Source organism: Atractosteus spatula, chromosome 26, assembly GCF_055471065.1.
Source record: "Atractosteus spatula isolate fAtrSpa1 chromosome 26, fAtrSpa1.hap1, whole genome shotgun sequence".
Classification (NCBI taxonomy): domain Eukaryota; kingdom Metazoa; phylum Chordata; class Actinopteri; order Semionotiformes; family Lepisosteidae; genus Atractosteus; species Atractosteus spatula.
In genome coordinates this window covers 9,881,922-9,895,106 of record NC_142731.1, presented here as the reverse complement: position 1 = coordinate 9,895,106, position 13,185 = coordinate 9,881,922, and the positions used below count along the sequence as shown (strand labels likewise).

Here is a 13,185-nt window from a genome sequence, read left to right as displayed (position 1 = left end):
CTTTCTTGAGCAACTTCTAAATATAGCTGTAAAACATCAAATTGTGCCACAATAATATAACTGAGAACTCACCCAGTTGACATTTTAAACACATCTTTTATTTATACATACAAAGTGTACCCAGTTCCTGACGAATATTCATCACAAAACAGAGTTAAACATCTGTTACTTCTGTAGTGTAACCGAACTGCTTCCAGGACACTCAAAGGGTGTCAACTCCAAAAGAACTCAACAGGTGCAGAAAATAAAACTAAACGTTCACCATTACATCTGGAAAATCACAATCCAGATTCATTTTTAAAGGTTAGAAAAATGTAAAAAAAATCCAGCTCAAAAGACACTAATGTTATAACACTTGAAAATCAGGACGCTATTGATGACCACACTGTAACAAATAGCATCTTATTTCTGATCAATACTGTGTGCAAAACTAACATCATATGACCACGTTTTTTCCATCTTTGAACGGAGGGGGAGTCTAGCTTGATTCCTTTTTCCAGTGTGACAAGCTGATGTTGCCCCCCCCAACAAAAAAAATAAAAATCAGCAGCAACAATCTACAAATGTTACAATGAACAAGTGATTCCTGGGGGCCTTTACAGCCGACACAATTATTCTGTTCTGCTTCCTGCAAAGCAAAAACACCTCCGAGATCAAAATAACGCCAAAGAGGTTCTGTCCCTTCCTCAATGCACAGAACTGATAGTCCCTACCAACAGCATCATTCACCTAACCGGCCGCAGCTCTCTTACAGTTCCAGCAGTAACTGCGCAATAAATCCTAAAATGATTCAATAGGCTGTGCACGGGGAGTGCACCATCAAAGTCACAGTGCAGGTGACACTGAAGAACCCTTCCAGCACAGTCCCTTATTTTATGCAAACATCTGAGCAGGTGTGCAAAGCCCGAGGCACAGCTGATTAAAGATTTTGCACAGAGGTGGAATTTGTGCGGTTTTTTTTTAATTTTGTTTACTTTTGTTTTGGGAAAAAAAAACTTCCAAGTGCGGCGCCATCTGATTTTTTTTTTGCATCTCCGGTGCACAAGCTCCGTCTCAACTGGCACCATAATCACAAGCAGTTCACTTCAACCTGCGCTGCCAAACCCAGCAATCTGCCCCTTTTTTGTTTTTTAGAAAGAAACTTTATATAAAAATGACAGACTTTCAAACGATCACCTAAGACTTAATGTACATCTCAGACATTACAATGCATTTCTTCCATCCCTGCGAATCAGAGCTCACCCCCAGCTGCACTACTTAAAGTTCCTCTTTAATGAGCTCATGTCAAGAGTGAAGTTTTTTTAAACCATTTTGTCAGGACTTTTACGTGCTGGTCTCAACCACGGGCTCTGAGTCAGGGGAAGAGAATGGAACACCAGTCAATGTTTTTCATCGGACCGCTCCTCAACCACTCTTATGACTTTCGACACAGAAACCGCCACTGTTTTTCAGACTTTGGGATTACAAAGGAGCACCCCGATAAATTCACTAAAACCTGGATAATCTCAGTCACCTTTCAGGCTAGCAAAGCGGTCTCTCACTGCCACTTGATTCTTTAGCTGTTCAGATCACAGGTCTTGATGTGCAAAAAAAAATAACCGCATCTATTTGATTGCTTGCGTTAAAAAAAATTATATTAAGCAGAGCACAAACGGTTATCAATTGTCGCTTTTTTAAACTGCCGATGTTGTGCCTTTAATCCTACAGTCCTCAGGTGTGTGTAAGTGAGAACTCCAGGTAGTATAAGTGATTTATTAAGAAGGAGACGGATAACACAAAAACAATGCCTTTTAATGTCTAAAAAAAAAAAATGTAGACATCCAGTTATCATTATTAGGATTAATTTTTTACAACCACGGACCACAGGTCCGCAGCAAAGCAAGACCAATAAACCGAAACAGGAACAAACTAATGTGTTTTTCCTTTGCCTTCCTATTGTAAAGCAGATATTCATGAAATTTGCATGGGAGGGTGACAAGTTCTGAAGACTTGTGTGGAGTGTTCATGTGCTGAAAAGATTACTGCTACAGATATGCCCGATAAAACTTCATTTTACTATTTTGCTGAGGCATGCCCTCCACTATCACAATGAAGGAAGAAAGTCGTTGCTCTTTAGGTAGGAAACCCTACCTACCAAGGCTAGGAGGGCCAAAAAGAAAAACACTTGATTTTTGAGTGAAAGAGATTTAGACATCCATGACTGATAAAGCACAGGTACCTTGTGTTACAGAGATTCAGTTTAATGCAGTGAAGTGGAGTATAATGCCTGGAATGAAGAGGCTACCATCTTTAAATTTTCTTAGGGTGTGGGGGGAAAAAACTACCAGAAAAATTTAATTTTCAAGAAAATCAAAATATTCTGCAACTCCAAAATGTAATGCGATAAATAAATTTTAATCCAAACTGTTACACAGGAGAAACAAGAACTTATTAAACATATTTCTTAGCAGTACTCTTCAAATACCAAACATATCTTTTCACAGATCAAATCTCTAAACAAAAAAAAGAAACATTCAAAAGTTAACATTAAATCTTTGCAAGGCTTAATGACCTTTTACATTTTTTTTTTAAAGAAGCGTTAGGACTTCTGGTCCTATTAATTCCCCTGAAGGGGAATATCCTTTTCAGATATGGCTCAAATCTTACAAAGAGAAAACTTTTTTTTTTTGGTCCTCTGGTTAAGTGACTTAACTGTCTAGTGTGAAGAGAAGAGACTTGTAAAACCCAGCAAACAAAGCATGAAATTTTCCCAACGATCAGAAAACCAGAAAATGTCTGCTTTTCAGACAGGTCGTTTTGGTCTTAATTTCTGTTTTACAAACCTTTTTCTTCCACTAAATTTTACTTTTTTTTGAGGCCAAGGCAATGCCTCCCTTTTAACCATTTGACAATGAAAAGAACTACAGAAAGCCAACTTTGGCTTTATACAAACTAAATTCTATGTATGATTATACAAACAGCAAAAAGGAAAGCACCTTACCAAGTCAAAATCCTCCTGTCTTAGAATCAACATCCCCAAAAACACAATGGACCATCGATAATGATTAAACCAACATAACTTACATGAGCAGACAACAACATTTATCAAGAAATTAAGAGACCGATGCATCATCACATTCCTATGTATTTCCAGCTAATTTGGCCATAATCGTTTTGCATTTTAAAATTTGCACTGGGACGTTTTTCCAAACCAACCTTCAGTGCGCTTTCCTAGGACAGAAACGTTAAGATGGGGTGGATTTACGAATTTCCAGCAATTTCAGCTTCCAGACACGCAGCACGCCAGTAATCATCACCTTGCAGTGTTGCAGTCTTTCATGTGTCGCACTTTTATCTCAATTTTAAAACAAACTCTTGTGCTCCAGCAAGATTTGACCTGTTTCAGAAACTGCAAGAAAACCTTTCTTGTGTACGTTTGACTGGGGAGTGCGAGTGTGTGGCGGGCGAGATTTAACACAGCACTCGGCAACACTATCCTCACACTTTACACTTTATTTAAGATTTTTACATTTTTTTTTTTAGATAGATTTTTTTTTATTGCCAGAACTTCAAAACATGTGCTGTTCGTGCACCGTTTATGAAACGTTGCTTTGACTTTTTATTCATTTTTTTAGCAGGGATTGCACTCAAAGAATGCAGTCAGAAGGTTTTGTCTCGAGGAGGGGTGAGGGGAAAATAAAATCAAATTGACTAAACATCTCAGCTTTGTTGCAGGAAAGTATCCATTTGTAACGGGCTCGTCTAAGCTGGTGACAGTGGCTCACGGATGGCTCACTTGCGCCGAAGCCCCACAGATCACTCGAGATACAGAAACTCAATGAAATGCTTCTGCGCAAACAGAAAACAGTCAAACCTGGAGGGATTTCCCCCCTAGATTCTTAAGAAAAACGACAAGAATTTCCATAGTTGTTTTATACAAAAGGCGTTTACAAAACAATTACAATTCTTTTGTGGAAACAGTCAGCTACAAACACACACACACATATATATAAACACACCCATCTAGTCAGTGCTTTAAGCTTCTATGAACCATATGAAAATAAATATTATTGTTTTGCAAACATTTAGGCAATACAGCACAAAGTACAATTTTCACTACGATCTGCAGTTCAGAGGAATTGAACTGAACGCAGGCCTCTTTAGATAAAAGGCTCAGAAAACAAAAATAAAAGGGAATCATATAAAAAAAAAACAGCCCCCTCCCCCTCCCCCTCCTCTCCATCAACAGTGTGCATACTTCACCTTCGGTTTTGTTTTTCCTGGATGATTTTGGGGAGTTTGGGAAACCGATCTCGAAGGCAGCACCCATTTGCGCAGACAAGTTGCTGGGGAAAAGGTGGCGTCTGTTTGGACTCGCCGCGTCCCAGCTCGCTGCGGACTGGCAGCCTGCTCCCAGCATGCCACCTGAGTGCAGGGGCAGTCTGCTGGGCGGCATCTGGGCACCCGAGCCACAGGAGACTTTTGCCAATTTGCTCACAAACCAGAAGCACGCTGGGGGACCAGACAGGATCTCCAGCGCCCATTTGAACTCCGAAAAACACAAGACCCCGATGGCTTCCAACCAATATCGGTACATTTTCCTTCAACCAGCACATGAACAAGTGCCCTTTATTTTTTTATTCCTGTGCAGGGCATTTTTTTTTTGGTGGGGGGGGGCGGGAGAGGGGACTGAACTGATATTTAACCAGGTCAAATATTCTGAAATGTGTCTTTTGTATCCCGAGTGCCAGTACACTCCTTCGGAGACTCATCCGGACGTCTTCCCAGTCTGCCACTCAGGGGCAAAAATTAAGAGCAGAACCCCTCCTTCCACTTTTTCTGCCACCTGAACTGTCATTCTCGAGGGGCCGTGAAATGCCAGTGGTGTTTCACCATCTTGGGTGTAAAGTTCACCAGTCGGAGCTTCTTTCCACTCAAACAGCAGGCTGGTAATAAGCACCTACACTGGAAGACGCCCCTTGCTTCTCTGAGGCTGCTAAAAGGCTGTCTTCTTGCTACTTGGATATTCTACACTCAAGTGAGATCTGCCTTTCCAGAAGAACTCAAAGAGGGTTTTTTTTTTTCCTTCTTCCAGGTTGATGGGCGAGACTGGTGTCACCCCCAGCGCGGAGCAGAGGGGGGTCTCCAGAGCTGTGGCTACTGCAATAGCACATCTTCTGCTCTGGGAGAGGGGGGTAGGTGAATGGGGGCTCTTCCCCTTTAAAAAGCAGACAGATGGTTCGAACCAGAGTGAAGGAACAAGGCATCATCAGGCCTGGGGGGGGGTCTTAAAGAGACAGCGCTCTCAAAATCTGCCAGTGTCCACAGTCAATAGACACCACCTTCTCCCCACAATGCTGCCCTGGGACTACAGGGCCAGGACAGGGCTTGAAAATGCTTGCAACGAGAAACACGACAGCTACACTTCCGACTGCTGGCCTTTTCTGAAGCACGGATTTCTCAAAGCACATTTTCCTATTTTTTTTTTAAAAAAAAACAACAAGTCTTGCAAGCAACACTATCGAGATTCGAATCCTACACACGCTTCCTCTCTCCACAAGCACACCTTCTTCCTCGGCACATCTGCGTCTCGAAACACAGCCCCTTCGGGCGGCAACTCCATTCAAAAACCACAGCACAACTTCTACACAACGCTGCACAGCCGCTCCTCCTCCCATTAAAAAGCTAAGAGCCAAGACACTGCAACAGTCTTCCACTGAGGGAGGGACAGACTTCATACAGCGACTTACCTTTTCAACTAGAGAAGAGAGACAGCTCAAGGCACAACCAAATCAAAGCAGATTTATGTACATTTAATTGCATTGCAGTGCAGCACATGGCTAATTAATGACTTCTGCACACTTACTGAAAAAATATCAGCCATTAAGGGTCATGTTAGACGGTTGGGGGCAAACCGCTGCCATTACGACATGCTTTCAGCACACAGATGCCTTTGCTGTACAGCGGCGCACGCATGAAGAGGCCAGATCAGGAGAACTCCACACTGGGGCCGGAACCGCAAACCAAGCAAACCGTGAACTGAAACATGGAACGGCTGTAAGATTCCGAACAACAACACCGGCACGGGTTTCGCCGAAAAAAAACTGAACGATACAAAATACAGGGTATCTCCCCGGTGCTCCGCAATTTATCATCACTGGGCCGGATGACTCCTGGTGCATGCATTCCAAAGAGTCGTCTGGCACAGCCCAAGTGACCTTGTTTAAAGCCCACGAGCCCGGGGCAGGCACCCCGAGGTGAACGAACACCCTGTGCAAAGAGAGAACACCCCAGCAGCCTCTGCTCACCAGGCAGCCTGGCAGAGAGGAGCAGATACTACCCAGCTACGCCAATTCCTCTTCCCCGGCAGCACAGGAGGCTGCTCACTCACGCCTCCCGAGCGGTGCGGCGCAGATATTTCAATTTCGGACGGGTTGAGAATTTACTCCACATCGGTACGGTGACACGGGGGGGGGGGCGCTTCGCTTCTGAACCTGCGCCAGAGCTCGGCACAGGCCGGGCACGTTCCCACACCGGTTACACCTACTCCGCCTCCTCGACCTCAACCGCTACAAAAAAAAATACCCCAACGGCACGCATCTCGAACCCAAGGCAGTTCCCGCCCCAGCTCCTTCCAGAGCAGGAAGAGCCCAAGCGCAGGGGGACGCCAGCGCAGCACACAGCTGGACAGACGACGGGGAAGATCGCAACAGCCTCATTTCCACAGCCCCCTTCCCCGAACTCATTCCCAGCGATAGATCACAGGGGCTTCCACTGATTAAACCTCCCTGAAGGTTCGGGGTATTTGTAGGCAAGAAAAATATTAAGATGGCAGGGAGTCTTGACACCAGGGTGGCCAGTGAATTAAAGCCGTCCAGAATAATCAGTGTTTTAACACTGTTCCGACACCACAAATAAACACTGGAAATTTACTAGACTTAGTGGTCTGTATTCTTTCTTTACAGCAGAACGGCGAGCTTATTCTGTCCTGGCAGCTTCCTAAAATTAACATAAGGGATCACTCATGGATGTCTGTAAATACCAACCAATTTCCCATCAAATAAAGGTGACTTCTTTTGATCAATGAAACTATGAGCTTAGAACTGCCGCTGTCTTAAACAATGTGTGACTAAGACACCTCAATTAATATTGTTAGCATTTTAATATAAAGCATAGGGTGAGAACAGGTATTTCAAGTGCTAGGCAGAAATGGGTTCAGCTCTTCTGACATTTACATTTGTGGTGTTGATGACAGAAGAGGTCTGCAGGTACATTTCGACTGGATTCCTTGCCAAAAGCGAACTCTCCAAATCCTGCCCTGCAGGTGTGAGGTCACAATCCCCTCTGTGACATCACAATGACCCAAAGCCCCACCTGGCGACACAAGGATGTGTGGCCCATTGTGCGAGATAATAAGTTTTACAACCGAACCTCCAACACTCCAGCGACAAACAGATCTACCCAAACAAGAGGCGAATGGGAACATTGCATTCAAACCAATTTTTCGCCACCCTGACCCGTTTCACGTAAATGTTTTGGTTCGGCTTTTGTCTTGTTTTTTACTGCGATTTCCATCTTTTGAAAAAGTCCTGATTAAAACCGACAAAGGCCACATTCTTCTCACCCCCAAGGAGAGCAAATTCACCACAGTTTGTCAGGAAGTGTATAGGAAGTGCTTTAATAACATGAAAAGCCCTAACATACCAAGTCACACGTAGAGATGGCAGAAGAAACAGGGCCTGTTCACAACTGCATTCCTATCCCAAATAGGATCCGAGTGTTACGCCAGCATCTCAGTCAGGCCCTGCCCGAATTTCACCACCACAATGCAATTACACCCATCTTCACAAACAAAAACAAATCACACGTTTGAACAAAAATTGAATCAGCCCGTTCAAAACTATGATTGCTATACATACATACATGCAATATGTACTAAATCACCTATATATGTGCATTCTCTCTCCTTAGCCGTTTGTGTATGGAAACCTCTTTTTATAACCAACCTCCTACAAAAATTAGCCCTCTTAAACACTTCAAGAAAAGATTTTTTTCCCCAAACCATTTGCAACCATATCTTGCAACCAAACTGGAAAAAAAAAAGCCTAGGAAATTTTCAAGCAGTCTTGTAGACCTAGGAAGGTTATTTTCACTACTCCTCTAGGGACAGCTTCAAAGATCTTCCTGAAATAATACACTGCCCCTAAGAACAGTTTTCCCCTCACACAAAGCAGACTGTCGCCTTAAAATTGAAGAGTGTGAAATCTCGCAATTCTGTTGTAAATACTTTTTTGTCTGCAAGAATTAAGAAAGGTGCACGGGATGTACGTCGTCGTATATATGCCTTATAAGAGGAGTAGCCATGTCATACCAAACCAGACCTGAGAGACGCCATTATTTTGTGGCGAGTGACGTAAGCGGGCCCTGTACTGCGAGAGAAGCACGTGTTTGGAGTCACGATTTTTTTTCCCCTTCTTTTTAAAAAATATTAAGTTGAAAGTTTTGTTTTTGTTACTTGTTTCATTTCTTTTATTCCTCGAAGGCGTTTTGATGAAATACGTGCATATTTATCGTCAGCCACCACAATGATAGTTTAACTGACGCATGGAATTAATTAAAATAAATTAAAAATTTGTAGGGAATGAAAGGAAAAGGCGCACACTCCCCTCGCTATAATAATGTTATTGCCTGAAATTGAAAAACATGTTGCTGCTGCTGCTGCTGCTGCTGCTGCTGCTGGAAAATTACTTTTTTTTTTCAAATAAAGTTTTGGACTCTTCGCCTCGGCCTATAATTCAGATCAATGTAAAAAGGAAGACATTACACGTCGAACACGTATTTCTCTTCGCTGATCATAAACAGCTTTCCATAGCGCGTATACAGAAATCGATTATTGCCACTACTGACAATAATTCTCCCAATAAGGCGGAACAGACCTGTCTGATTAAGACTACGCCATCCGCGTGGCTTTTATTTAAAAAAAAGAAAGATTAAACCTTTTTTTTATCCTAAAAGCCTCCATTTTGATTTACAGTTATTTTTTTTATTTAAAAAAAAAACAAACTTGCGCTCTGTTCGGTAAAATGTTCAATGAAATGCTAACAGGCCGGGGAAGACATTCTAAAACTAACAATTTAAACAAAAACACCAAGAACCCCCCCCCCCCCCAGTCTTGCGGCCTGGTTTGGTGTGTTCGAACAACACATGGGCCCGGTCAGTGCCCGAACGGTTCGGTTCTTGTGGTCCTGGCCGGACCAGAACGTCGTGCTAAAGGACAGGAGGGGTCCTGATCCCCAATGGGTCACCCCCACCACCCCACGTTTGGGGAAATATGCGCTTTGGGACGGGGGAGTGGCTGAGGCCAGCTTTGTAAAAACTTGTTTTGAACACATTTTAAAATTGGGGAGACAGAGGGGAGGAACACCTTTATGTTCTACTAAGCAGTTCAGTATTTTACAGACCCAAGAATTGCACATTTGTGCTCCAACCCCGCACCTCCCCCGGAACCCACACATCCACACAAACTCCAGCGACCGTAGTGGGCGCCTCGATTTTTTTTTTAAGCGCCTTCAGAAAACAAGCTGGAGAGGGGAGTTTTAAAATGTGCAGCTGTTAAAACGGCAACCGTCTTCGAACTGAGAAAGTGTCCAACCGACGACTTCTGCGTTCAGGGGGCAGTTAATGCACAGAAAGATACTGTAGCTGAGAAGCCAAGATGAAGATTTGAACGTTTCACTAGCACAATGCCAAAACAAAGGACACCGCTTGAAAGAATGTTTCTACTCCACACAAAAGGCACGGCAGATACTCCCCAACAACATTTATTACCGTTTTCCAGCCCCAAGTATCTAGGAGATGAAGTTAAGTTGTATTTAATATTAATAAAACCTCTCCAATTATTTCCTTACTAACAAATGCATACTTTTTTTTAAAAAAAAGCGAAATATTTCAATGTAAAAAAACTTTTTAGCAAATTTGCGTGAAATAATTTAGTAACCAGTTCTACAGATGCATAATCTTTGTTCGCAAACACACCAGGTTTCTCGAAGCACAGGTAAATTAAAAAAAAACTAGAAGCACAACACCGCCTCATTAACCTTCATGACCAGTAGGCCTTAAACTCAAAACCTGCAACTACTACCAAGACATTCTTATCAGAGCTGTTCACTAACAAGCGGTCCCAGATTCTCCACAAAAAAAAAGACATTTTCTCCTCTTTTCACGTGCATGAATTTCAAGATGGCGAGAGAATGAATTGAAATTTTAGCAAACACTAGGTAATTTCGTGCAATTGACTTCCAGAGTGTTCTTTTAGCGAAACGTCTGGAAAAGAAGTGAAAATGTATTTGATTCGGATCGAAAGCAATCCGGCATTTTTCTGGGGAGGGGGGTAAATTACGAATAGCCTAAATTGAAGTTTGGCGTGGAGAGGGAGTTGGACTTGAAAAAAACAGGCCCAATTCGAGAAATAAGAGTGAGGAAGGAATTCGTCACCCTGCGAGATCGGAGCCGTCCTTTACTGCACACCACTGAATGCAACCACACAAAACTCATTCCAGGCCATCCGGAGCTCAAGAAAACTCGACACCCCAAATAATTCGAATACCCGAAGTACCTTTGCTTCTTGGGTACAGAATGTTCGACTTCCATGCGCTTCCCGTGCAACTCCACTTTACCTGAAAAACAAATCAAGTCGTGTTTGCATTAATGTTCCCCTTCCGTCTACTGTCCGAGCAGTTTGAATTTTTTTAAGGGGGGGGGGGGGGGTTTAAAGCATTTTCGTTCTCGTCTCAACATCTCGTGACATCGGTCACGGCTGGCTTTCACAAAATGGAAAGAGTGCCTAGCTGCTGCAGTTAGAAAGTTGTTTTTTTTTTAATTGAGGAAAGATCCGAATGGGTCCCACATTCCGCAACCCTGACGTGGTAGTTCAAAGATACATTTATTTTTTTGTTTAATAAAAAGGGTACAACTTCATACACTGGATACTCGATGTAAGAAAAAAAAAATTGTAACAGGCATGGAAGGTGACATATCAACACACCTAAACATCTGCACGGCGCCTTTCGTCTCTGTAGTCGTGCCCCAAGCTGTAGTGGTCTTCGTTATAGAAATTACTGGGCAGCGGCACGACTAGGGGAACTTTTACAGCTTTTGTCTTGTTGAGGTGTTGCTAACTTTTTTTTTCCCCCCCTGCTTTTCTGCGGGGTCACAAGTTTCCCCGGTTCTCTCGGCGTGGAGCCGTTTAACTATGACGAAGGAAAACACAGTCGCTCGCCGCGTTCTCGTAGTGCGACTATAGCCGACTCGCAACCAGCATGGCGACCTTCGCGCTATAGGGAACATCACATGCTATAGGGGTAATGTACAGAATCGGGAAGATTTATTCTTTAAAAAAAGGACCGAAAAACTCGCAGACGATTCGCCTATCGCCTGTAACCGTACAACGGTCCCTTCTCTCCGGTTATCTGAGAATCACCTCTAGCTTCTTTAAATCCATAAGGCATGTTTGACCTAATCACCGGCTATTTTTGTACAAACAAATTCAATTCCTCTTATCTATAATGGCCTATCATGAAAAAGGGGGAGGGGATCTGTTCGTATAGCCGAGCCCTTATGTACAGACCAGAGCAATGCCACCCCTCGGAGTTCTCTCGGGGAATGGGTTCCCAATTAACGTTTTTTTAAAAATTAAAAATAAGAGGTCCAGGCATGCCTGCCTTAAATAATAAAATATATCAATAGCAACCTGTTTCATGGGGGACACATACCTCGTAAGGCACCAGTTTGCCACAGACCATTTTTAAACTCCGCTGCCGATTCGACTCTCCCCGTTTAAAAGTTAGCTTTCGGTCAGCGCAGTCGGAAGGTTTTTAAAACACCTCCGAAACGGAATTAAACGGAATGACCGACATCGGTTGGTTTTCAATCAGATAATCCCCCCCCCCACGACACCCCTCCCCTCTCCAAACAAACTCAGTGGATTCCGAAATTCGAGTGAGAGAAATGTACGGAGTACGCGTTTTTTTTTAATCCACATCCCCCCAAAAAAACACCTCACACTTCGTCGTAAATTGTGGAAATACACCACTCTGGTTCAAGAAAGGTCTCGTTACTTTTAAAGAGCTTACCAGAGAACGTTTCGATCGCCTTCATCGCCCAGTGGTCATCTGGACAGTCCACAAACGCGTAGCCAGTTTTCAATAGAAACTGCCCAGAGAAAGGGATCTTGCAGTCCTCAAAGACTTTCACCAAGTCCTCCGAAGTCACGTTTTCACTCAGATTTCCAATATACAGCTTGTTCATGTTGGTGAAAAACACAACTGTACCGGTCCCCCAGGAGAAAAAAAAAAAGAAATAGTTTTTTTTTTTTACAACCAAAAAAAACCAAGGACCCGAAATAAAAATTGGAACCCCCAAAAAAAAAACAAAACGGAAGGACGAGAAGGGAGAGCAGCTACTCGGAACGAAGGAGAAAATAAAACGGCGCCTTGAATTTAAAATCAAAAAGAAATCGGGGTGAATGGGGGGGGGGGGAAAAAGTTGTGGGTAAGTGGGGGTCGCCGCGGCCGGGAGCTGCCGAATTCGGATTCGCCGAGCGAAAGCGGAGACGTCAAGCCTGCAGCGCCGCGGATCGCACGCACTCTCGGCGAACTGGACAGGGGAGAAGATTGTTGCACAGGCGGCGATGGTGCTGTCGGCAGCAGCAGCAATAGGAACAGTGCGATGGCGCGATCAGGGGGGAAAAATTGCTCCTCTATCTCTCTCTCTCTCTGCCCCTAAACCTCGAGTTATACCCCCGCACCGTCACAGATCCTTCTGCCTAGCTGTGGCACCGCCTCTAAAAACCGACCTGAAAAAAAAAATTGCCTCAATTTTTTTTTTCTTCTTGTGTGTGTGTGTTTGCAAAGAGGAAACCACGTGGTCTCGGAGTAACGAGAGCGAGGGCCGGCCCCTCGCGGATGGGTGCGCGAGACAGCCCGGGCCTTCGTGCTCGGCGCTGATGTTGCCGAGGGCGCGCGCATGTCACGGTGCGTGTGTGTCTGTGGGGAGCGCGCGCGCGCGAGCACGGGGGGCGTGTGTGTGTGTGTGTACACCCCGCGCCGTCGCGGGTCAGCTCGACACACCCGCTTTGGGGCACCAGCGATGGCGATGGGCGCTCATCAGCGCTAGAGTGAATCATTTAATCGCCCTCTCGGTCACTTG

At 44.1% G+C, this 13,185-nt stretch overlaps 1 protein-coding gene across 2 annotated transcripts in view; it reads right to left on the bottom strand.

The window, feature by feature from the left end:
* igf2bp1 (insulin-like growth factor 2 mRNA binding protein 1) overlaps positions 1-12,943 on the bottom strand; it is a 47,852-nt gene extending 34,909 nt beyond the window's left edge. For both annotated transcript variants that reach the window (XM_088906485.1, XM_088906486.1), the window contains exons 1-2: positions 12,111-12,943; positions 10,595-10,655 (exon numbers count right to left, since the gene is read on the bottom strand). In XM_088906485.1, coding sequence (XP_088762611.1) covers positions 10,595-10,655; positions 12,111-12,285 — 236 coding nt within the window. In that variant the 5' untranslated portion in view covers positions 12,286-12,943. The remainder of the gene's footprint in view (positions 1-10,594; positions 10,656-12,110) is intronic.
* Between the last annotated feature and the right edge of the window lie 242 nt (positions 12,944-13,185).